General features: G+C 45.4%; 1 protein-coding gene across 1 annotated transcript in view; it reads right to left on the bottom strand.

Annotated features, from left to right (window-relative positions):
• The window catches only part of LOC143981782 (beta-1,3-galactosyltransferase 5-like), a 108044-nt gene extending 81311 nt beyond the window's left edge, over positions 1–26733 (bottom strand). Inside the window, exon 1 of the mRNA XM_077479883.1 lies at positions 26527–26733. Coding sequence (XP_077336009.1) covers positions 26527–26574 — 48 coding nt within the window. The 5' untranslated portion in view covers positions 26575–26733. The remainder of the gene's footprint in view (positions 1–26526) is intronic.
• Positions 26734–27158: the final 425 nt, after the last annotated feature.

Raw genomic sequence — 27158 nt, 5'->3', positions numbered from 1 at the left:
AGATCAGCTCAGCTGTTCTCTTTCTCCCAAGAACTCCTGCACCATTTTAATTCATTTATCATGTGGTATGCTACTCTAGAGCAGTGGCCATCCAAACCAGGGGCCATATGAAGCCCTTTGCCCACTTTTATCCAGCCCTTGGGGCACTGTTTCATCTGCTGATACCAACAATGGGGCATTATAAATACTCCCACTGACACCAATGAAGGGACTCAATTCCTCTCAAAGACACCAACGATGGGGCACGATTCCTCCGCAGTGATACCAAAAATTGGACCCAGCGACCCCAATGATGAGGCACAATTCCTCCCAGTGACAACAACAATGGGGCCCAACAACCCCAATGATGGGGCACAATTCCTCCTAGTGACAATAACAATGGGGCCCAGTAACCCCGATGATGGGACACAATTCCTCCCAGTGACAACAATGGGGCCCAGGGACCCCTATAATGGGGCATAATTCCTCCTAGTGACAACAACAATGGGGCTCAGCGACACCAATAATGGGGCACAATTCCTCCCAGTGACAACAATGGGACCCAGCGAATCCCAATAATGGGGCAAAATTCCTCCCAGTGACAATAACAATGGGGCCCAGCGACCACAATGACGTTGCACAATTCCTCCCAGTGACAACAACAATGGGGCCCAGCAACCCCAACCGCGGAGCACAATTGCTCCCAGTGACACCACTGATGGGGCACAATTACTCCCACTCAAACAAACAATGGGGTATTATCTATGTCCCACTGAAGTTGGGACCTTTTCTACTCCCAATGACCACAGTCCAGCCCCCCTAAAGTCTGAAAGAAAGTGAACTGGCCCTTTGTTTAGAAAGTTTGGAGACCCCTGGTCTAGAGCAACATGGTGAGCACCTGTTGGAATTCTCAATCCCTTGAATTTACCATTAATTTCCTTCCTAGATGTAGAAATTATGGTACAGGATGGTCCTATGGCAATCAAATTGTACAGAAAAGAAAAAGCCAGGAAAACAATCTTAACCTCTTGCCGACCAGCCACCGCAGTTGTACTGCGGCAGGTTGGCTGCCCTGGGTGAAAGGACGTAACTGTACGTCGTTTTTTTTCTTTTTGTCCACTAGGAGGCACGCACATAAGGGATTTTTTTAACCACTAGTATTCCTTTATATTAGCTTTTAAGATTTACAATTGCAATTTAGAATTTGGATGAAAGGTTTAACACTGGGAAACACTTTTTGAAAGATAAAACATGAGGAGGAAAGAGGGACAGAGGGACATTGCTCCAAATCAGGGGCAGTCCCTCCAAATTAGGGACAGTTGGGAGCTATGTTTTAGAAAAAACGCACATTCAAAGTCAATCTTAGTTAATAGGAATATTATCAAAGTGACATGGTAAACTACAGAACAGACATCAGAAACACTATTAACTAGGGCTGTTACTGATTAAAATTTTCGTGTTCGATTAATCTTTTTTTTAAAATCAATTAATCGACTAATTTCGATTAATTATAACGCACATACAGATCCAACTACTTTTAGCTGATCTCTTTGCATTGCAACTCTGCATTAGTCAGTGGTAAATGTGGTATACACTATATACAATCACCCGACACTAGTTAGTTTCCACAATCCATGACTTAACTTCACAGTTCACACAAATGTTTTAAATTCAAACTGTAGCACTGACGTAAGTCATTTTTTTTCCACAGTAGCGTGACAATCCCTCCACCTCCGGTCTAATTAATCACTCTCACCTTATGGCATGGACCCCTGTGCAAACAGGTGGTCATGCAAGCGGGTATCAAAAGGGTTAACACGGACCATAAACTTCTCTCACGTCTCCTTAGATCTCAGCAAGGACGCCAGGTCATGGGTAGAAAGAAAAGATCTAAGTGCTTTTTTTTGATCGATCAAAAGAATTAACGATTAATCGAGGAATTAATCTTTAATTTCCACAGCCCTACTATTAACCCTTCAGTTAACCTGCACCTGCAGTTTTCTTGCGTTTTAGCTGCACTAAGACAGTGGGGTTGATTTACTAGGGGCAAATAGACTGTGCAGTTGCTCCTGAGCTTAGTAAACGAGGTAAAGCTTCATCTTGCAAAGACTACCCAATCACATGCAAGGAAAATGTAAAAAAATGTGTTTTTGCTTGCACTTGATTGGATGGTGGAAGTCTGCTTCTGCTCATTTACAAAGCTCTGGAGCAACTGCCCTTGCAGGGGACAACTACACATTGCAAAGTGCACAGTCTATTTACATAGTTAGTAAGGTGGAACAAAGACCAGTCCACCAGAGTGAGTGTGGGTGCGTGTCTACTCATGCTCATCTATTATATTATTATTTTATTTAGGGTACCCATATAGCGCCGTCAATTTACGCAGAGCTCCACACATACATCGTACACTGACATCGGTCCCTACCCTCAAGGAGCCCGCAATCCAAGGTCCCCAACTCGCACCCATATACTAGGGCCAATTTCAGACAGAAGCCGATTAACCTACCAGCAGGTCTTTGAAGTGTGGGAGGAAACCAGAAGAAACCCGTGCAGGCACAACTCCAGGCAGGTGGTGTTGTGGTTGGGATTCTAACCAGCGACCCTTTTTACTGCTAGGCAAGAGTGCTACCCACTAGACATGTGCATTTGTTTTTGTCCAAATTTCGGGTATTTTCATTATCGTTTTAACAAACAATAACAAATGTGCAGAATCCGAAAACCGAAAGATCCGACATAAACAAATGCTTTATTTTCGCTTTCGTTGTGACAACAGTTCAATAAAGATAGGAGATTCGACATGATGCTGAATATAGCAACCTGTGTCCATCAAAACTGTGGTTGAATGTGCCTAACCTTAGCTCTATTAGTCCAAGATTATTCTACATAGAGAGAAAAGATTTGACATAGAGAGAAAAGATTCGGCATTATAGAGACAATAGCAAAAAAGGTCGAATGTGCCTAACCTAACTCTATTAGTCCAAGTTTATTCGACATAGAGAGAAAAGATTCAACATGAAGATTCCAAGAAGTAGTCGCCACAAGTGGACATTTATGGTCAAATTCTCCGCCCATAGGCTATAGAAGAATTCTAATGTTGGTTGACTAGTAATAATAATTAATAAATATAATTATTACTAGTGTCATACAACATTAGAATTCTACTATAGCTTGTAGGCGGAACATTGGACCGGAAATGTACGATTGCGGTGTCGTACCGCTCAGCTGCTCTGACGAATCCTCTTAGAACATTCGACATACACCATAAGCCTTCAATGACAGGTTCGATCTTAATTATTTCGGATTTTCAGACGAATGCATTCTTCAACTAAACAAAATAAATAAAAACAAATTTCGGGAGTAGCTAAATAAATACATTTTTCGGATGATAACGAAATTCCGAAACTAAATGAAAATATTTCAGTGTGCACATGTCTACTACCCACTACACCACTGTGCCGTACGTTATTTGGGTTAAGTAAATCAAGCACCAAATTTAAAAAATAGGCTTGGTCCTTAACCAGTTCCCAGCCAGCGCATGCCGATGTAAGTCGACAGAATGGCACGGGCAGGCATATTGGCAGGTACGTCCATTTTTATATGCCACCCTGCCATTGTGTGTGTGCCGCTGGCGGCGCGCTCACGTACCAGTCGGGACCCCTGTGAGTCCGGTCGCGGGTCCCGTGGACTCGATCGCCGCAGGGATACCCGCGATCGTCTCACGGGGCGGCTGAACGGGGAGATGCCGTTGTAAACAGCATCTCCCCGTTCTGCCTAGCAACAAGTGACGCTGATCTCTGCTCCATGTGATTGGAGCAGAGATCACTGTTGACTAACACAAAGCCCAGCCCCCCACAGTTAGTAACACGCCCCTAGGAACACTTAACCCCCTACTCTGCCACCCCTTGGTTAACCCCATTCACTGCCAGTGTCATTTACACAGGAATCACTGCATTTGTATAGCACTGATTGCTGTATAAATGACAATGGTCCCAAAAATGTGACAAAAATGTCCGATGTGTCCGCCATAATGTCGCAGTCACAATAAAAATCGCTGATCGCCGCCATTACTAGTAAAAATAAATTAATAAAAATGCCATAAAACTATCCCCTATTTTGTAAACGCTATAACTTTTGCACAAACCAATTAATAATCGCTTATTGCGATTTGTTTTACCAAAAATATGTAGAAGAATACGCATCGGCCTAAACTGAGGAAAAAAATAAGCTTTTTATATATTTTTGGGGGATATTTATTATAACAAAAAGTAAAAAATAAATAAATTCTAAATTGTCACTCTATTTTTGTTTATAGCGCAAAAAATAAAAACCGCAGAGGTGATCAAATACCACCAAAAGAAAGCTCTATTTGTGGGAAAAAAAGGACGTCAATTTTGTTTGGGAGCCACATGGCACGACCGCACGAAGGAGCCTTGCAGCTTTACTGCCCGTTTCCTACTGCGCAGGCGCGAGTGACGTGGCTCTTTGTGACAGGCCCCGTTGTTTTCTGGGACACACACATGTCCCAGAAGGCAACGGGGCCGTTCGCCGAAGAGGAGAAAGTGCCGCTGAATAGGAAGAGGCAGATTAGGAAGACTGCTTAGCAACAGCGGTTTCAGGTAATTTTTTTAAGAATTTTAATGCCATATTTTATTTTAGGGTGGCCCTCCACTTTAAGTGGTTAAAATGGCACATTTTCTTTTGTATTTATCATGGTAGCACTTTTACTAGAGGATTCAAATACGCCCTAGGAAGATTAATATTACAACAAAAAAAATCTGATTTCATGCAAAATGCATTCTGCGTTGGTCAGCTGAGTATTCCATAACCACCACAAGGTCTGTGTAGGACAGAATTATATTAAAAATCTAAAAGCAGATTATCAGTGTAATTTAGAATTTGCACACAAATGCACTGAGTCATTTTGTGTGACAGATGGACCCCAGCAGATCATTCTGAGGATACATTAATGGGTAATCCTGCCACTTACAGCTGTGCCATTATAAACCTTTAACCCTTTCGCTGCCAGAGTCATTTTTATATTATTTTGCACTTAAAGTGGAGTTCCTCCCGGCGCACCGCGGCACCAGAAAGGAGATTGCCTCTCTCCCCTCGTTCTCGGCAATCATCTGGGACACATCACAAGTCCCAGGTGATTGCCCAGCCAGTCACAGCGTGCAGCTGTACCCAAAACATGTGTTTACAGATGTATTCATGTGTATGTGGGGACAGGGGGCTTTAAAAATGTTTTCTTTTTTTATTTGCTATTTTATTTTGATATTTTTTTTACTTTTTGTAACTAATAGCCTTCTATGTGATAGCATATTCCAAGTGGCAGGTCCTCTTTATGCACTTGACCTCCAGAAGACCCTTCCTGACCAGGCCATTTTTTGCGATACGTCACGGTGTTCCTTTAACTGACAATTGGGCGGTCATGCAATGCTGTAACCAAATAAAATCGATGTCCTTTTTTTTCCCCACAAATAGAGCTTTCTTTTGGTGGTATTTACATTTTTGCGCTTTAAACAAAAAAGACTGACAATTTTGAAAAAAGAAACAATATTTTTTACTTTCTGCTATAAAACATATCATGTGTATGTATGTATATATATATATATATATATATATATATATATATATATATATTTATATTTATTTTTTTACTAGTAATGGCGGCGATCAGAGACTTATAGCGGGACTGTGACAATCAGACACTAACTGACACAGTTAGTTAGTTTTTTGGGGACTGGTGACAGTAATAAAGTGATCAGCGCTAAAAATATGCACTGTCCCTGGCTGGGAAGGGGTTAAACATCAGGGGTGATCAAAAGGTTAACCGTGTGCCTAGCCAGTGTTTTCTTACGGTGTGGGAGATGCTTCTGCTAGGGGAAAGACACAGGATCCATGTCTTCCCTCCTGACAGAACAGCATTCTGCCTTGTTTACATAGGCAGACTGCCATTCTGTCTGTGTACCGAATGATCAGCAGGTGTCAGCAGACATCAAATCCTTGGTACCCACTGATCGGCTTCCGCTGTGCATAATAAGCCGCACGCATTCGCGCCTGCTACCTGGAAGTGCAGAATCACACACACACACATTATATGTATATATATATATATATATATATATATATATATATATATACATATATATATATATATATATATACATGATCCTGCGCACATCGGCCATCCTGTAGCAGTAAAACTGCTCTAGGCTGGTTATCAAGTTGCTAATGAGACATCAAGGATATATTAAACCCCTCAGGCATACCTCCCAACTTTTTGAGATGAGAACAAGGGACACCTATAAGCAAAGATATGTAGGTATAGGACACACCCCCTGCTCCTTAAAAGAGAATGTCCGATTATTGTATTGACTATTTCGAATAGGGATGAGCTTTGAGTTTGAGTCGAACTCATGTTCGACTCGAACATTGCCTGTTCGCCCGTTCGCCGAAGAGAGAACAATTTGGGGTGTTCGCGGCAAATTCGAAAAGCCGCGGAACACCCTGTAAAAGGCTATGGGAGAAACCTGCAAATTTTAAAGGCTTATATGCAAGTTATTGCAATAAAAAGTGTTTGGGGAAGGAAAAAAAGTCATTTAAAAGCACTATAATGAATTGTTGGCTCCTGGAAATACAGAGAAAATTCATTAATTAAGAAAAACAAAAGCGTGGGGGTCCCCCTGAAGCATTATTAAAATCACTGCTCCTGAAAAAACTGCAGTTTTTCAAAAAATAATTTGCATTGATACATGTCCCCTGGGGCAGGACCCAGGTCCCCAAACACTTTTTATGACAATAACTTGCATATAAGCCTTTAAAATTAGCACTTTAGATTTTTCATGTTCGAGTCCCATAGACTTTAACAGTGTTCGGATGTTCGAACAAATTTATTGCTTGTTCGCATGTTCTGATGCAAACCGAACTGGGGGGTGTTCGGCTCACATCCCTATTTGTGAATGAGTATAGAGGGCACTAAGCAGTAAAAAGAATTACTATGCTATAAAGATAATTTTTTGTGTGGAATTCTGTGGCAAAGGTTTGTCCTTTGTCTAAATATTTTATACTAGAAGGTGTGCCTCTTTCCCATTTCAAAAGGTTTACTGGTAGTTGTAGAATCTGCAGTGCAATACAGTGTCAAAATATTATGTGAAAAGAATGTAAAATTAGAAAAGTTACACCAAAAATGAAAGTAAACCCTCGTAGTTTCACTTGCATTTCACAATAACATTTTTACAGTGTTGCATTCTGAATGATAACCAAGTGTAAAAGAGGTGCAAAGGTGATCAAATAAATGAAAAGTGTGGATACAAAACATAAATAATATATTAAAAAAATATTCCAACAATGTTTAATTACCCAGACATAGACTGGACAGAAGGAACCGCACATTCGTCTAAGGCCGCGAACACACGCGGGGACTGTTCGGCCAACTTTGTCCGCTGAACAGTGTTTCGGCGGACAGTCCGCCCGTGTGTGGGCGTTCAGCGGACAGTTTCAGCGAACAGTCCGCTGAACAAGGTTTTTCGGAATTTCCGAAAAACTGTCCGCTGAAACCTTGTTTCAGCGAACAGTTCCCTCGTGTGTAGGCTTGTTCGACAAACTAAGTTCCGCGCATGCTCAGAAAGGCTTTACACGCCGAAAGTTATAATGCAGTGTATAGGACGTCGTATTTTTCGTCCCGTCGTACGTGCCGTTCACGTAATCGCGCACGGTTTCAGCAAACTGTTCGTACGTCGTGTGTGGCCATGTCCGTCCATGCTAATTTTGAGCGGACTGTTTGCCAAAACTGTTTGACGGACAAAGTTGGCCGAACAGTCCCCGCGTGTGTACGCGGCCTAAGGCTCACAAGTTCCTAAATGTCTTGCGGGACAATTTCATGGGTCAGATGGTAGATGCACCAACTAGAAACAAATCGTTCCGGGTAAATGAAATACAGAACATGGAGTGTATTGAAGAAGAGGGGGAGGATTTAGTAACCGGAGAGGGGTATCTGGATAAATGGGCATCATGGAAAGAGTTTAAAAACTCATGGAGATACTGTACGTAGAGGAAATCGTACAACAAGTGTGGGAAAGACAATGCATAATTATCAATGGTTGATAAAACACCAGCCTTCAGGAGATTACTGCAGGGAAGGGATGTGGGTGGGGGGAAGGGGGAGGGTTGGAGGAGGGATATTAAATGTTAAACTTATTTTGTTGTAGAAGTTATTAAGAAAAGATGGTGTTTGTGGTAGAATGTATTTTATACTCTTCCTTAAAAAAAAAAAATGTAAATAAAGAATAAAAAAAAAAAAGAAACAAATCGTTACTAGACCTACTAATTACCAACAATACAGACTTGATCGCGAATGTGGAAATACAGGGAAATTTAGGAAACACAGGTCAATTAGCTTCAGTATAAATCACACAAATAGGAAACATAAGGGGAATACAAAGACACTGAATTTCAAAAGAGCCAACTTCCCTAAACTACAAGCCTTGCTAGAAGATATTAATTGGGATAAAATCTTAGGAAAAAAGAAAATGGATGAGAGAATGGTTTGCTTTAAGAGCATAGGAAACTCAGTCAAGTAATTGCCAGACCATTGTTTCTAATTTTTACTGACAGTTAGGGATGAGCTTCGTGTTCGAGTCGAACGTACGTTCGACTCGAACATTGGCTGTTCGTGCGTTCGGCGAATTCCGAACGATTTGGCCGTTCGCGTCAAAATTCGAGTGACGCGCGCGCGGACCACAATGCACTGCGTTGGCGCAGTGCATTGCTGTCCGATGATTGGCCAAGCATGCACTGTGACCCCGCATGCTTGGCCAATCGCAGCGCCGGCAGCGAGGAGAGCCATGATTGGCCACAGGCATCCTGCCTGTGGCCAATCATAGCTCAGACTGTGTAGTGCACGCCCCACACTATATAAGGCCGCCTTTAAGGCGGCCTCCTGTAGTGTGTTACTTTGCATCTGAAGCAGTGGGTGTTCTGTGTACCTTCAACACAGTACACACCAATCGTTTTTGGCTGATTTCCTATCTTGCTGCTGTGTAGTGGTTGTTGTCTGTGCCCTGACTGCAGTATACACCACTATATTCACCTCACCTATATAGCTAGTGATCTAGCTTTAACCACTTAACAACTGCCCATTGCCGATTAACGGCTTCAGGGCGGTTGTTTAACTCAGAGAGGCCGTTAATTAACGGCCTCCCAGAATTCTGCTCTCGCGTGCCCCGAGGTGTGCGCAGTCGAGAGCATCCGTGACCGCCGGGTCCATAGGACCCGGCGCATCATGGTAAACGGCCGCTCATAGCGGCCGTTTACCACGTGATTGCTCCGTCAAATGACGGAGTGATCACTTGGAAACAAACCGGCGTCATGTTATGACGCCTGTTCCTCCCTCCCCTTTCTGTACCGATCGGTACAGCGGAGGGGAAAGAGATCGGTGTCAGCAGCGATGTGGGCTGCATCTGCAGTGCCCACATCGCTGCTCACCGAATTTAACCCCTCAATTCCCTGCCAATACTCTGCAATACCAGTGCATACTCTGCAGTACCCTGCCATTACTCTGCAGTACCCCGCCATTACTCTGCAGTACCCCCAATACTCTGCAGTACCCTGCTATTACTCTGTAGTACCCCGCCAATACCCCGCCAATACTCTGTAATACCCTGCCATAAATTGCCATACCCAGCCATACTCAGAGATACCCAGCCATACTCGGTGATACCCTGAAGTACCCAGCCATAGACGCCCCCCACCCCTCACCGCCCTCCGGTGCTTCTACCAACTCGCCAGTACGATCAAAGCCAGAATCTTTTTTTAAATTTTTTATTTCAGGCTTCCCAGCCTAGAGGTGAGATGTGGGGTCATATTGACCCCCCAGATTTCACTGTAAAGAGGACCTGTCACCCCATATTCCTATTACAAGGGATGTTTACATTTCTTGTAATAGGAATAAAAGTGATCAAAAATATATTTTTGGGAAAAAAAATGTCAAACTAAAATAAAGTAAAATGAACAATAAAAAAATAAAATAAAAATTAAAGCACCCATGTCCCCATGTGCTCGCATGTGCCACACATGTGAGGTATCGCCGAGAATGTTAGAGCGAGAGCAATAATTCTAGTCCTAGACCTCCTCTGCAACTCAAAACATGTAACCAGTAAAAAAATATTTAAAGCGTCGCCTATGGGGATTTTTTAAGTAGCGACGTTTGGCGCCATTCCACGGGCATGTGCAATTTTGAAGAGTGACATGTTTGATATCTATTTACTCAGCATAACTTCATCTTTCACTTTATGCAAACATTGGGCTAACAAGTGGTTAATAATAGAGCTTGCAGTCAGTAGTGTTAGGAGATAGTGCGTGCTGTCTGCGTGCTCTGTACCCAGTACATACCGCTATAATATAGGGCAGGCCCCTACTTTCAAACATCCAACTTACAAACATCTCCTACTTGCAAACGCAAGGAGACAGCAGCAAGTGAGATGAAAAAAGATGGACGACAAAACAAATTATACAGGGGTGATAACCCTTCCCTATGTTTTCCAAAAAGCTTAAAGATAGTTTTTTTGACTGGAGCTACACTTTAAAAATGTACCGGTTGAAAATGACAAACAGATTCAACTTAACACAACAAACCTACACAGTCCCTGTCTTGTTTGCACCGCCTGTATACTGCTGTTCTGAGTATATAGGGCCTGGGGGCCACACGCATTTCCTTTTTTTAATATGGGTACGGGGTTCCCCTTAATATGTGTACAAGACCCAAATAGGCTGGTAATGGGCAGGGAGGGCTACCCATGCCATGTTTCTCAATGATTTTCAACCATATTGCAGGAACCAGATATAACATTAAAACCGCAAGCAGTTTTAAATGGTGTTATTTCCGTTTAATGTCATTTTGTGCAGGGACTGTTCTAAACACGGGAAACACGTGGCACTTCACAGGCATACTATAGACACCCCCCAGGCACCATATTTAAAGGAATATTTCACTTTTTTTTTTCACTTTAATCGTCATTAAAATCAGTGCTCCCGCCAAAACGGTAGTTTTTAAAACTTTTTTTTGCAGTGACCCATGTCCCCTGAGGCAGGAGGCAGGTCGCTAAACCCTTTTTAGCACACTATCTTGCATATTAGCCGTTAAAATTAGCACTTTCCAATTCGAACGTTCCAGTCCCATAGACTTCAATGGGGTTCTAACGTTCGTACCGAACGCGGGGGTCGTTCGCAAGTTCTGGTGCGAACCGAACCGGGGGGTGTTCGGCTCATCCCTACTGACAGTCTACTGACTGGAATAGTACCAGCTGATTGGAGAAAAGCCAATGTAGCACCAATATTTAACCACCTCAATACAGTGCAGTTACAGCCCCTTCCTGACCAGACCAATTTTCAGCTTTCAGCGCTCTCACAGTTTGAATGACAATTACTCAGTCATCCTACACTGTATCCATATGAAACTTGCGTACTTTTTTCCACACAAATAGAGCTTTCTTTTAGTGGTATTTAATCACTAGTGGGTTTTTTATTTTTTGTGCTATAAATAAAATAAAACGTAAATTTTGTGAAAAAAATGCCTTTTTCTTCGTTTCTGTCATAAATTTTTGCTAATTAGTCATTTTTCTTCATAAATTTTGGCCAAAATTTATACTGCTACATATCTTTGGTAAAAATAACCCACATTAGTGTATATTATTTGGTCTTTGTGAAAGTTATAGAGTCTACAAACTATGGTGCCAATCACTGAAAATTGATCACATCTGATCAGGCCTTCAGTACATCAAGTGTACCTCATTTCTTGAGACACTAACAAGTCAGGAAAGTACAAATACCCCCCAAATGACCCCTTTTTACAAAGTAGACATCCCACGTTATTAAGTAAGTAGCATGGTGAGTTTTTTTAAGTTGTAATTTTTTCCCACAATTCTTTGCAAAATGAAGATTTTTTTTTTTTTTTTTTTACTAAATTGTCATATTATCAGGTTATTTCTCACACACAGCATATGCATACAACAAATTACACCCCAAAATACATTCTGCTACTCTTCCCGAGTACGGCGATACCACATGTGTAGGACTTTTACACAGTCTGGCCACATACAGAGCACTAACATTGATGTAGTACCTTCAGACGTTCTACGAGCAAAAATTACGCATCTCATTTCTCAACCACCTATTACACTTTTGAAGGCCCTGGAGTACCAGGACAATGGAATTTCCCATAAAATTACCCCATTTTGGAAAGCAAACACCCCAACGTATTATCTGTGAGGCATAATGAGTCTTTTGAACGGTTCATTTTTTTCCAGAAGTTTTTGGAATATGTGGAAAAAAATTAAAACGCATTTTTTTTTAACACAAAATTGTCAATTTATAAGATATTTCTAACACATAGCATGTATATAGCAAAAATTACACCCCAAAATACATTCTGCTCCTCCTCCCGAGTATGGCGATACCACATGTGTAGGACTTTTACACAGCCTGGCCACATAGAGAGGGCGAACATTGAAGTAGTACGTTGAGGCGTTCTAGGAGCATAAATGACACATCTCATTTCATTCCTACCCATCACACTTTTGAAGGTCCTGGACCACCAGGACAGTGAAATTACCCACAAAATGACCCCATTTTGGAAAGCAAACACCCCAACATATATTCTATGAGACATGGGCTGGAGATAGGTACTCGGGGTACTCTGATGGCCTGGTGACAGGTACTCGGGTACTCTGATGGCCTGGTGACAGGTACTCGGGTACTCTGATGGCCTGGTGACAGGTACTCGGGTACTTTGATGGTCTGGTGACAGGTACTCGGGTACTCTGATGGTCTGGTGACAGGTACTCGGGTACTCTGATGGTCTGGTGACAGGTACTCGGGTACTCTGATGGTCTGGTGACAGGTACTCGGGTACTCTGATGGTCTGGTGGCAGGTACTCGGGTACTCTGATGGCCTGGTGGCAGGTACTCGGGTACTCTGATGGCCTGGTGACAGGTACTCGGGTACTCTGATGGCCTGGTGACAGATACTCGGGTACTCTGATGGCCTGGTGACAGGTACTCGGGTACTCTGATGGCCTGGTGACAGGTACTCGGGTACTCTGATGGCCTGGTGACAGGTACTCTGATGGTTTGGTGACTGGTATTTGGGTACTCTGAAGGGCGGTGACAGGTACTCATATGGACTGTGACAGGTACTCGGGTACTCAGATGGACTGTGACAGGTACTGTGGTACACAGATGGACTGGAACAGGTACTCGGGTACTCAGATGGGCTGTGACAGGTACTCGGGTACCCTGATGGACTGTGACAGGTACTCGGTACTCTAATGGACTGTGACAGGTACTCGGGTACTCTAATGGACTGTGACAGGTACTCGGTACTCTAATGGACTGTGACAGGTACTCGGGTACCCTGATGGACTGTGACAGGTACTCGGTACTCTAATGGACTGTGACAGGTACTCGGTACTCTAATGGACTGTGACAGGTACTCGGGTACCCTGATGGGCCGTGACAGGTACTCGGGTACCCTGATGGGCCGTGACAGGTACTCGGGTACCCTGATGGGCCGTGACAGGTACTCGGGTACCCTGATGTGCCGTGACAGGTACTCGGGTACCCTGATGTGCCGTGACAGGTACTCGGGTACTCTGATGGGCCGTGACAGGTACTCGGGTACTCTGATGGGCTGTGACAGGTACTCGGGTACTCTGATGGGCTGTGACAGGTACTCGGGTACTCTGATGGGCTGTGACAGGTACTCGGGTACTCAGATGAACTGTGACAGGTACTCGGGTACTCTGATGGGCTGACAGGTACTCTGATGGGCTGTGACAGGTACTCGGGTACTCTGATGTGCTGTGACAGGTACTCAAATACTCTGATGGACTGTGACAGGTACTCTGATGGACTGTGATTGACAGGTACTATGAGGGGTGGTGACAGGTCCTCTTTATTGGGGGGGGGGGCAATCAGTATGATTGGTGTACACTCTATGCGGTAACGAGATGTTACCGCAATCTCCTCCTCACACACGATCGGTGTGTGAGGAGGAGAACCCGGTAACATCCAGTTACCGCGGTTTGTTTACATTTTTGTGATCGGCTGTGAAAGGATCACAGCCGATCACGTGGGTAAACAGCCGGCCAATGGCTGTTTACCAGCGTCGGTGACGAGCAGTGTTCCTGGGGAACACGCCGCCACCGACGTGCACGCGCAGCGCGCTCGCGCGCATGCGCCGTGCACGTTCGGGGTGTGACCATCTGTGATCGGCCGTGACTTCATCACGGCCGATCACGTGGTAAACAGCCATAACGAATGGCTGTTCACCCCCTTCGGTGGTGAGCGGTGTCTCCGTGACACGCCGCCACCGAACAAACCGGGATGCGCGCGCACGATCGCGCGCATTCCCTGTTTAAACGGGAGGCCGTCATATGACGGCCTCCCGCCACAATAGGTGTGCCGCCTGGCCGCCATTTGACGGCCGGCGGTCAGCAACTAGTTAAAGGGCCAAAATACATCCCTGGGAATTACAGACCAGTTAGCCTAACATCAATAGTATGCAAGCTCTTGGGGATGATAAGGGACTATTTACAAGATTTTAGTAATGAAAAAGGTATCATTAGCAGTAATCAGCATGGATTCATGAAGAATCGTTCTTGCCAATCTATTAACCGCTTGCCGACCAGCTGCCGTCATTTTACTGCGGCAGGTCAGCACGATCCTGTAGCTATACGTCGGCTCGCGGGATTGGGATAGCAGCGGGATTGCCGATGCTCATGGCTGAAGGTCACAATGACCACCTGCCACAAGCAATTGTGGGCACGAGAGGCAGAACAGATGTGTGCGTGTAACCACACAAATCCCTGTTCTGTTCTGTGAGGCGTGACAGATCGTGAGTTCCTATTAGCCAGGAACCACAATCCATCACTTCCTCTAGGTCAGTCCCCTCCCCCTACATTTATAAACAAACCCAGAGGAACACAATTAACCCCTTGATCGCCCCCTAGTGTTAACCCCTTACCTGACAGTGGCATTTTTACAGTAATCAGTGCATTTTTATAGCACTGATCACTGTATAAATGCCAGTGGTCCCAAAAATGTGTCAAAAGTGTCCGATGTGTCTGCCATAATGTCGCAGTCCCAATAAAAATCGCAGATTTCCGCCATTACTAGTAAAAAAAAAAAAAAATGCTATAAATCTATCCCCTGTTTTGTAGACACTATAACTTTTGTGCAAACCAATCAATATACGCTTATTGCGATTTCTTTTTACTAAAAATATGTAGAAGAATACATATCGGCCTAAACTGAGAAAAAATTTGCTTTAAAAAAAAATGGGAATATTTATTATAGCAAAAAGTACAAAATATTGTGTTTTTTTTTCTTTTCAAAATTGTCGCTCTTTTTTTGTTAATAGCGCAAAAAATAAAAGCCGCAGAGATAATCAAATACCACCAAAAGAAAGCTCTATTTTTGCCCAAAAAAAGAACGTCAATTTTGTTTGGGTGCTGGAGGTAGTGATGGACGAACGTTTCGCCCGGCGGTCGTTTCGCGGCGAATTTCCGACATTCGCGGTCCGCACGTTCGAACGCCTTTTTCCGTCGTTCGCCGCGGCGGACTTACGTGTTTAATGTATACAAGAACTTTAACCTTTGGTGACACGTTTATCATGTGATACAGGACAGCCAATTGAGACATGACAGCACATGGACACTTGGACATTCCCCCTAACCTATAAATACACCCGATCCGGTGGCCATTTTACATTCTTTCTTCTGTTACGATAGGGACAGGTTCCTGTGTGGAGTAGGGAGAGATAAACCACTAGCTATTTGGTACACAAAAGTTCTTTTCAGGACTGGTATAGGTGTTAGGTGTTGATAGGTTTGCTGTGCTGCTGATTCTTGCAGCAGCCTGAGTGTCTTTTGTTAGTTTAGAGAAAGGGAAAGGACGGTGTATGCTACAGGGACAGCCAGATTAGTCTTTCATCATCATCATCATCATCATCATCATTAGCTGTTACTATCAAGGTCCACAAAAGAGCTGTTCCAGTAACCACTAATCGTTCTCTTTTTTTGCCAATTTGTATAGGGACAGGAAGGAAGCAGTGTTGTCAGGCAGTGAGGGTAATTTTAAAGACTTGCTGTTATTATTAGTTCCACAAAGGTTCTTTTCAGGACTGGTATCAGTGGTACAGTAATAGGCTTGTACATGTATAATATTCTTTCTTCCAAATATAGAAAGGATATTATACTTGACTGCTGCCCTTCTGCTGCAGTCTGCTAAACATTCACAACTCACTTGTTCCACAAAAGTTCTTATAAGGACTGGTAACTTGGTATAGGGTGCTACGGTACATAGGCTTGAGTGCGGTACAGTCTGCTGTTCTGTAAGGACCGCTATCGGTCCACAATAGATAGGGTTGACGTGCACCACTGCTGACCGCTGCCCTATACTGCAGCAGTCCTTCAGCGGTATAGGGACTGACGTACAGTCTGCTAATCACTAACACACAACCTGCTTGTTCCACAAAAGTTCTTATAAGGACTGGTAACTTGGTATAGGGTGCTACGGTACATAGGCTTGAGTGCGGTACAGTCTGCTGTTCTGTAAGGACCGCTATCGGTCCACAATAGATAGGGTTGACGTGCACCACTGCTGACCGCTGCCCTATACTGCAGCAGTCCTTCAGCGGTATAGGGACTGACGTACAGTCTGCTAAACACTAATACACAACCTGCTTGGTCCACAAAAGTTCTTATAAGGACTGGTAACTTGGTATAGGGTGCTACGGTACATAGGCTTGAGTGCGGTACAGTCTGCTGTTCTGTAAGGACCGCTATAGGTCCACAATAGATAGGGTTGACGTGCACCACTGCTGACCGCTCACCTATACTGCAGCAGTCCTTCAGCGGTATAGGGACTGACGTACAGTCTGCTAATCACTAACACACAACCTGCTTGTTCCACAAAAGTTCTTATAAGGACTGGTAACTTGGTATAGGGTGCTACGGTACATAGGCTTGAGTGCGGTACAGTCTGCTGTTCTGTAAGGACCGCTATCGGTCCACAATAGATAGGGTTGACGTGCACCACTGCTGACCGCTGCCCTATACTGCAGCAGTCCTTCAGCGGTATAGGGACTGACGTACAGTCTGCTAAACACTAATACACAACCTGCTTGGTCCACAAAAGTTCTTATAAGGACTGGTAACTTGGTATAGGGTGCTACGGTACATAGGCTTGAGTGCGGTACAGTCTGCTGTTCTGTAAGGACCGCTATCGGTCCACAATAGATAGGGTTGACGTGCACCACTGCTGACCGCTCACCTATACTGCAGCAGTCCTTCAGCGGTATAGGGACTGACGTACAGTCTGCTAATCACTAACACACAACCTGCTTGTTCCACAAAAGTTCTTATAAGGACTGGTAACTTGGTATAGGGTGCTACGGTACATAGGCTTGAGTGCGGTACAGTCTGCTGTTCTGTAAGGACCGCTATCGGTCCACAATAGATAGGGTTGACGTGCACCACTGCTGACCGCTGCCCTATACTGCAGCAGTCCTTCAGCGGTATAGGGACTGACGTACAGTCTGCTAATCACTAACACACAACCTGCTTGTTCCACAAAAGTTCTTATAAGGACTGGTAACTTGGTATAGGGTGCTACGGTACATAGGCTTGAGTGCGGTACAGTCTGCTGTTCTGTAAGGACCGCTATCGGTCCACAATAGATAGGGTTGACGTGCACCACTGCTGACCGCTGCCCTATACTGCAGCAGTCCTTCAGCGGTATAGGGACTGACGTACAGTCTGCTAAACACTAATACACAACCTGCTTGGTCCACAAAAGTTCTTATAAGGACTGGTAACTTGGTATAGGGTGCTACGGTACATAGGCTTGAGTGCGGTACAGTCTGCTGTTCTGTAAGGACCGCTATAGGTCCACAATAGATAGGGTTGACGTGCACCACTGCTGACCGCTCACCTATACTGCAGCAGTCCTTCAGCGGTATAGGGACTGACGTACAGTCTGCTAATCACTAACACACAACCTGCTTGTTCCACAAAAGTTCTTATAAGGACTGGTAACTTGGTATAGGGTGCTACGGTACATAGGCTTGAGTGCGGTACAGTCTGCTGTTCTGTAAGGACCGCTATCGGTCCACAATAGATAGGGTTGACGTGCACCACTGCTGACCGCTGCCCTATACTGCAGCAGTCCTTCAGCGGTATAGGGACTGACGTACAGTCTGCTAAACACTAATACACAACCTGCTTGGTCCACAAAAGTTCTTATAAGGACTGGTAACTTGGTATAGGGTGCTACGGTACATAGGCTTGAGTGCGGTACAGTCTGCTGTTCTGTAAGGACCGCTATCGGTCCACAATAGATAGGGTTGACGTGCACCACTGCTGACCGCTCACCTATACTGCAGCAGTCCTTCAGCGGTATAGGGACTGACGTACAGTCTGCTAATCACTAACACACAACCTGCTTGTTCCACAAAAGTTCTTATAAGGACTGGTAACTTGGTATAGGGTGCTACGGTACATAGGCTTGAGTGCGGTACAGTCTGCTGTTCTGTAAGGACCGCTATCGGTCCACAATAGATAGGGTTGACGTGCACCACTGCTGACCGCTGCCCTATACTGCAGCAGTCCTTCAGCGGTATAGGGACTGACGTACAGTCTGCTAAACACTAATACACAACCTGCTTGGTCCACAAAAGTTCTTATAAGGACTGGTAACTTGGTATAGGGTGCTACGGTACATAGGCTTGAGTGCGGTACAGTCTGCTGTTCTGTAAGGACCGCTATCGGTCCACAATAGATAGGGTTGACGTGCACCACTGCTGACCGCTGCCCTATACTGCAGCAGTCCTTCAGCGGTATAGGGACTGACGTACAGTCTGCTAATCACTAACACACAACCTGCTTGTTCCACAAAAGTTCTTATAAGGACTGGTAACTTGGTATAGGGTGCTACGGTACATAGGCTTGAGTGCGGTACAGTCTGCTGTTCTGTAAGGACCGCTATCGGTCCACAATAGATAGGGTTGACGTGCACCACTGCTGACCGCTGCCCTATACTGCAGCAGTCCTTCAGCGGTATAGGGACTGACGTACAGTCTGCTAAACACTAATACACAACCTGCTTGGTCCACAAAAGTTCTTATAAGGACTGGTAACTTGGTATAGGGTGCTACGGTACATAGGCTTGAGTGCGGTACAGTCTGCTGTTCTGTAAGGACCGCTATAGGTCCACAATAGATAGGGTTGACGTGCACCACTGCTGACCGCTCACCTATACTGCAGCAGTCCTTCAGCGGTATAGGGACTAAGAGTTTTGTCACAGGGTCATTTAAAAAATGACAGGCAGAGGAAGAGGCAGGCCCTTCCGCAGGGGTGGTAGGGGTAGGGCAGGAGCAACAGGCTTGAGCCAAAGTGGGAAGTTGCAGAAGGTGCGTTCAATTACTTTAAAGGATGCACCAGACTTGGTTGAGTGGCTCGCTCAGCCTTACTCTTCTGCACCCTCCTCATCCTCTCGATCTGCACCCTCTTCTTCACTCTCTGCTATGTGCACCCCCAAAGACACTACCACCAACAACACGACCACCACCACCACCACCACATACCTTCCGCTTGAGTCACTGGAATTATTTTCCGATCCATATCAAGAGGACATTTCTGATGCGCAGCCACTCTTGGTATTGGATCAGGAAGAGGAGGTAGCAACAAGCGCTACTCAGCAGTCTGACGCCAGTACCCAGATCAGCCCAAGGAGGAGGTTGGTCCCCGGTGTTGCTGCCTACTCCGAGATCTCTACTTATAGCGGTGGGGAAGGTGACGTTGATGATGACGTGTCTAGTGATGTCACGTGGGTGCCCACAAGAGAGGAAGAGGAGGGGAGTTCAGAGGGAGATATGGACCAGCAGATAGGGAGGAGAAGCAGCAATGACTTACATTGCACAGCAGGGACAAAGCAGACTGCAAATGTATCAGGAGCGAGTCATCGACCATGTACGGTCACATCTGGCGCTCCCAGGACACCGGCACATGGCTCCGCAGTGTGGGCTTTTTTTAACGTGTCCGCTGCTGACAATAGCGTTGCCATCTGCAATCTTTGCAGTCAACGCGTTAGTCGCGGTAAGCCCAATACTCACCTAGGGACGACCGCCTTAAGAAGGCACATGAGCAGCCATCACCGAGCCCAGTGGGAGCAACGGAACACACAAAGCCACACTGCAGGCTCTCACCGTCCAGCCTCGTCTTCTACTTCTCCTTCTCCTCTCTCCTCACAATTGTCCTCCACTCCACCTTCCATCACGCCAAGCTCACATTTTTCTGCAAAAAGGCAGGCTTCCGTGGGCCTAATGTTTGAGCGTAAAAAAATGATGATGCCGGATAACCCTCTTGCCCAACGGTTGGCGGCTGGCTTGTCAGAACTCATAGCCCGCCAACTACTGCCATATAAACTGGTGGACTCGGAGGCCTTTCGCAAATTTGTGGCCATTGGAACACCACAATGGAAGGTCCCAGGAAGGAAGTATTTCTCAGAGAAGGGCATCCCAGAGCTATATGGCCATGTTCAGCGGCAAGTGAATGTATCTCTGGCACACAGTGTCGGTGCCAAGATACATCTGACCACAGACACGTGGTCTAGCAAACACGGGCAGGGAAGGTATATCAGTTTTACTGCCCACTGGGTGAACCTTCTGACGGCCGTCAAGCATGTAACCCGTGGCACCCGTGTAGATTTGGTTTTACCGCCACGGATTGCATGCAGGCCTGACTCTTCTTCTCCTCCTCCTACTCCATCCTCCTCCCTCTCCTCCTCAGCTGCCTCCTCCTTTTCCGCTGCTAGCGTCTCTTCCACTGCACCGCCCAAGCTCCCCAGAACCTATTCCACATGCCAGGTGAGACGTTGCCATGCCGTGCTGCGTCTGTTGTGCCTGGAAGCAAAGAGCCACACTGGCCCGGCACTCCTTTCAGCTTTGCGTTCACAGGCAGATGAGTGGCTAACACCGCTCAATTTGACAGTTGGTAAAGTGGTGTGTGACAACGGTGCCAATCTGCTTAGCGCATTGAAACAGGGCAAAATCACGCACGTGCCGTGCATGGCACACGTCTTAAACTTGGTCGTGCAGCGATTCCTTGTCAAATACCCTGGGGTCCAGGACATCTTGCGGCAGGCAAGGAAAATCTCGGCCCATTTCAGAAGATCTTACACGGCCATGGCTCGCCTTGCTGACATTCAGCGGCGACACCATCTGCCGGTCAGACGTCTTATTTGCGATTGCCCGACGCGATGGAACTCAACCTTCTATATGCTTGATAGGCTGCTCCAGCAGAAACGTGCAGTTAACGTCTACCTGTATGAACTCTGCGAAAGAAACGGTTCTGGGGAGCTGGGTTTTTTTTCACCGCGCCAGTGGCTGCTCATGCGCGACACATGCAGACTTCTGCGGCCATTTGAGGAGATCACCAAACTGGTCAGTCGCAGCCATGGCGCCATCAGTGACATGGTACCTTATGCCTTCTTTCTGGAGCGTGCATTGCGTCGTGTCATTGATCAGGCTGTGGAGGAGCAGGAGCGGGAAGATGAGGAAGTCGCAATGCTGGATGAATTCCCAGGGGGGGCTACTCTATCTGAGACAAGTCAACAACAGGAGTCTGATGAGGAGTCAGAGGAGGATGGTGCCGGGGCGGATGAGCAGGAGCAAGAAGAGCATGCTTTAAACCTTTCTGGGATCCCTGTTGTGCGAGGATGGGGAGAGGAGAATGAAGAGGACGACATTATCCTGGATGATGAGCAGGAGCCAGGCCACCACACCGCTTCCACTTTAGTGCAAATGGGGGCCTTCATGCTCCAGTGTTTTAATAGGGACCCCCGTATAAAAAGCATGAGGGTCAAGGACCAGTACTGGGTGGCAACGTACTTAGACCCCCGGTACAAACACAAAATGGCGGAAATGTTACCGCCGTCGCAGAGGGCTGTCAGAATGCAGCACTTCCAGGCCTTGCTTCGAGAAATGCTGCATTCTGCTTTTGCGTGCGCTGGCAGAGGAGCAATTCCCACTCCCAGAGAAGGATTTGCGGGTACCAATCCAACAGCGCCTGCAAGAAGAGGCCGGTTTGAAGATGTGTTGGTGACTTCGGATATGAGGTCATTCTTTCAGCCGACCCATCGACAGGTGTCATCCGGATCCAGCATCAGGGAACGCCTAGACCGTCAGGTGTCCGACTACATTGGGTTAACGGCCGATGTGGACGCTCTGAGGAGTGATGAACCCCTAGACTACTGGGTGGGCAGGCTTGACCTCTGGCCAGAGCTTGCCCAATTTGCAATCGAACTGTTGGCTTGCCCCTCATCCAGTGTCCTGTCCGAAAGGACGTTCAGCGCAGCAGGGGGGATTGTGACCGATAAGCGTACTCGCCTAGCTCACCACAGTGTTAACTACCTCACATTTCTAAAAATGAATGAGGCATGGATCTCGGAGGAATTCAACACATGTGACCAGTAGACCATGTATATGTCTATAAACTATTTTTTTAATCAAGCACACAGACCTTCTTAATTCATTTGGCTCACTTCCTTGACCCAAAAAAGCACACCGTACTATATGCCCCTACCCTCCTCTTTGAAGAGGTTGAGCGGTGTCATATTTCTACTGGGGCTGCTTATGATATCCCTGTGCTGTGCTGACTTCCTCCTGGGGGTTCTTATTATGAAGGGATCACACTATCCCTGTGCTGTGCTGACTTCCTCCTGGGGGTTCTTATTATGAGGGGATCACACCATCCCTGTGCTGTGCTGACTTCCTCCTGGGGCTGCTTACGGTGCTGCTGTCAGTGCTGTATGTCACGGTGCTGCTGTCAGCGCTGTATGTCACGGTGCTGCTGTCAGCGCTGTATGTCACGGTGCTGCTGTCAGCGCTGTATGTCACGGTGCTGCTGTCAGCGCTGTATGTCACGGTGCTGCTGTCAGCGCTGTATGTCACGGTGCTGCTGTCAGCGCTGTATGTCACGGTGCTGCTGTCAGCGCTGTATGTCACGGTGCTGCTGTCAGCGCTGTATGTCACGGTGCTGCTGTCAGCGCTGTATGTCACGGTGCTGCTGTCAGCGCTGTATGTCACGGTGCTGCTGTCAGCGCTGTATGTCACGGTGCTGCTGTCAGCGCTGTATGTCACGGTGCTGCTGTCAGTGCTCTGTATTACGGTGCTGCTGTCAGATGCCTCTATCACGGTGCATGTGTCATTCCGGTATGTCACGCTGCTGGTGATCATCTCCTGCACCCTCTTCTTTGCCTACCCTGGTCCCTGACCTTCCCTCTCCTCCATTGCCTTCATTAGCTCCATAGTCCTGAATTGTTAGAACAATTTCCCAAATAAAATAAAAATGCTTGTAGTTATCGATCCCAAATTCACCTCATACATGTATTATGTCATTGTCCAGATGGTGGGACTACGTTTTACCCCCTAATAATTACCACGTGGCCGCAAATTCGACATGAAGGTTTGCAAAGTTCGCCTCCCATTGAAGTCAATGGGGCCCGCGGCGAACGTTCGGTTTCGCGAACGTTTGGGTCCGTTCGCATTTCGCTTTCGCGAAACGTCCCGTCGGAAGTTCGTCCATCACTAGCTGGAGGCACACAACACCACTTTAACTTTAAGATGCCTGAGAAAAGAACACACTGTCCCTGCCTATCCAGCTCTTTCCCTGCACACCGGAACACACTACACAAAGCCGCCACGCTGGCAGCCTTATATAGTGTGGGGCGTGTACTAAACCCCCCTGAGCTATAATTGGCCACAGGCATCCTGCCTGTGGCCAATTATGGCTCTCCTCGCTGCCTGCGCTGTGATTGGCCAAGCATTGCATGCTTGGCCAATCATGAGCCAGCAATGCACTGAGATGGCGTAGTGCATTGTGGGCTGTTTGTGCCACACGAATTTGGTGCGAACGGGTCACAAAGTTCTGAATTCGCCAAACAGACGAACGGCCGATGTTCGATTCAAATATGCGTTTGAGTCGAACACCGAGCTCATCCCTAATTCCAAGCATTCGTGTGCACACGATCGGAAAGTCCGACAACAAAGTTTTGTTGGTGGAAAATTTGAGAACCTGCTAGCCAACATTTGTTGGCGGAAAGTCCGACAACAAGTGTTCAATGGAGCATACACACGGTGGGACTTTCAGCCAACAAGCTCACATCCAACATTTCCCGTTGGAAAGTCCAATTGTGTGTACGTGGCATAAGAATAAATACTCTTAGAACTTTTGATCAGAGGAGAAATAAACCCTATTAGAAGAGAAAATACTCTATAGACACTAAGCCCCTGTACACACGGTCGGAGATTCTGACATCCAAATCCGTCGGATTTTGCCCGTCGGATTTAGTCCGACGGATTGTGTCCGAAACTGTTGCATACACACGGTCGGGCCAAGTTGGCGAAAAATCCGATCTTTCAGAACGTGATGACGTAATTTAGTTACGATGGGACTACATTCAGGCTAGTAGCCAATAGCTTTGATGTAGGAATTGGATCTGAGCATGCGTGGCACTTGGTCCGATCAAATTGCTATACACATGATCGGACTAGGTCCGACCGGCCCAGTTGGTCGGGAAATATTTCCAACATGTTGGAAAATTGGGTCGGACGGAGATTTGGACGGAATCAGTCCGATGCATACCACACACAGTCGGATTATCTGATGACACGGTCCGATAAGACGCATTCCGAAAGATTCTCCGACCGTGTGTACAGGGCTTTAGACAGTCAACCCTAAGACAAAATACCTTAGGAACATTGAACCCTAAGACATAATACCCTAAGAACATGTAAACCTAAGATAAAGTACCCTAAGAACATTTGATCCTACGAGAAATAGCTCAAGAACATTTAATCCTAATCCTAAATTAAGAGAAAATGCACTAAGAACATTCGATCAAAGGGAAGAAACATTAAGAATATTTGATCCTAACAGAAAATAACGTAAGAACTTTCTATCTAAAGCCGGCATTCACACCTGAGCAAAGCCTAACCACAGCGTATTCCATGTTATTTCTTTTTTTGTTTTTCAGGTGTATTATAGGTGTTTTTGAATGTATATCAAACATCAGGAATTTTTTATTTTTTTTTATCCTGTGCCCGTGAAATGGGAAGGGGAGCAGTTCAATAGGAAAAGAAGATTTTTCAGACATAAAAACATGGGTATCGTGCATTTACAGGAGTTCCAATTAAAGTCTTTGGGAACAAAAACACCTGAATACACAAAACAAAAAGCTTGTGTAATTTTTTTGAATGTAGGGCGACAAGTGTGAATAAGTATAGTAAGCGTAATTTGAAACAATTAGATTCTGCCTAGCCAGCCGCAGTTAGACAAAACGAAAAACAAACTGCCCAAGTGTGAACTGGGGGCTAAAAGTAAAACCTCTAATGCCGCGTACACACGGTCGAATTGTCCGGCAAACTTAGTCCGTAAAACAATCCGGCAAACAATCCGCCGGACTTTCTAAGGAACGGACTTGGCCACACACGGACACTCCGAAAGTCCGGCGATTTCTAACGCGATGACGTACAGCACGTACGACGGGACTAGAAAAAGGAAGTTCAATAGCCAGTAGCCAATAGCTTCCTTCTCGTACTTGCTTCTGAGCATGCGTCATTCTTAGTCCGCCGGACTAGCACACCGACGAACGGATTGTCCGCTGAAAGCCAAGTCCTGCGGACAAATTTTGAGTCAAAACTACTTTCTAAGTCCGCCGGACTTTACAATGAAAAAGTCCGCTGGAGCCCACACGCGATCGAATTGTCCGGCGTAGTGCGGTTACTATTTGATCGTGTGTACGCGGCATAAGAATGTTTTTGCCCCATTCGAACAGCAACCAAACTTCTACACCAAGCAATGAGCACATGCTGGGTAAGTCACACAGTACATGCAGTTTCAAAGAACAAATAGCTATCATTTTTTTTTTTCTTTTTTTTTTCTCCAGGTTCACCTATCCATTTTAGGAGGATTTTTATAGTTATCGTGTTTATATTTCTTTGTTTCATCAATGTGGCAGGAAGACAGCAAGGTGGGAGACTCGAATTACAGAAGTACGCCTACAATGAGATCTCGACCGCTCTGTAGTTCTTCAGATGTTCAGTGAGTTCATTTGCTCGCCATGTGCTTGCAACGCTTTGCTTTTTGCTCACGTTTCCTCCGAGAACCCCAAAAACATATAACTGCGTTAAATGGATTCCAACCAAAATGACGGCTATTGCGGTGTACCTTATTAGATTGTAGGCTTCTCCAGAGAGGGGCTGCATCGAATCGTTCTGTTTAAAGCATCGCTGAATGTGTCAGTGCTATATATGTGGGAAACAACTAAAGCAAATATCTGTTTGGAGGGATCCATCATTTTTGTAAAATGCTGTTGGTGCTATAGAAACCCCGTATAATAATAACAAAATATAATGTATAATAAAATACATCACTAAGACATGCTGTACACAAAAAAAGAAGATGGATCCAATGGTTCAGCATCACCTACCTTGCAGCCCTGCGGAAGCTTCATTTGCCTTAATGCTTGTTCCTTCATGTGTTTGCCATCAACAAATAGCTCAGATCTGCAGACAGTCCTTGTCCCTCCAGGGGCACAGTGTAGTCTTTAGGCAACTGACGGTGATATCAAGGGAGGCGAGTAAGGGAGTGTGTCTAAATGGTTACACGTTGTGAAAGGCAAGGGGGAGGGAGAGGCAATAGCAAGAAGGCTGATGACATTATATATATTTCCTGCTCTATTCATTCTCACCATTCAGACTCATGCAAATACAGATCACAGGCTGTGGATTAGGTCACCAGAAGGTCGTGGTAGGATGAACTGGGTCAAAGCGTAATTTAAAAAAAATAAAATAAACAAGATAAATTAAACAAGATAAAAAAATTTTAATAATTTCAAAAATAATAATATATAAAAATGGCAAACATTAAAATAATAATAATAATAATAATAATAATAATAATAATAATAATAATAATAATAATAATAATAATAAATAAAAATTGTAAAAAAAAATAATGATCAGGAAAAGCCTGATGGTAAATAAACAAGATAAATTAAAAAAGATTAAAAAAATAATTTAAAAATAAAAGCCATGGCAGGTTGAAGTGGGTCATGACATC

This window comes from Lithobates pipiens, unplaced genomic scaffold (genome assembly GCF_037356315.1).
Source record: "Lithobates pipiens isolate NorthernLeopardFrog02 unplaced genomic scaffold, aLitPip1_a1.2 Scaffold_16, whole genome shotgun sequence".
Lineage (NCBI taxonomy): Eukaryota > Metazoa > Chordata > Amphibia > Anura > Ranidae > Lithobates > Lithobates pipiens.
Note: the sequence above shows the minus strand (reverse complement) of the source record. Positions and strands in the feature narration are given on the sequence as shown.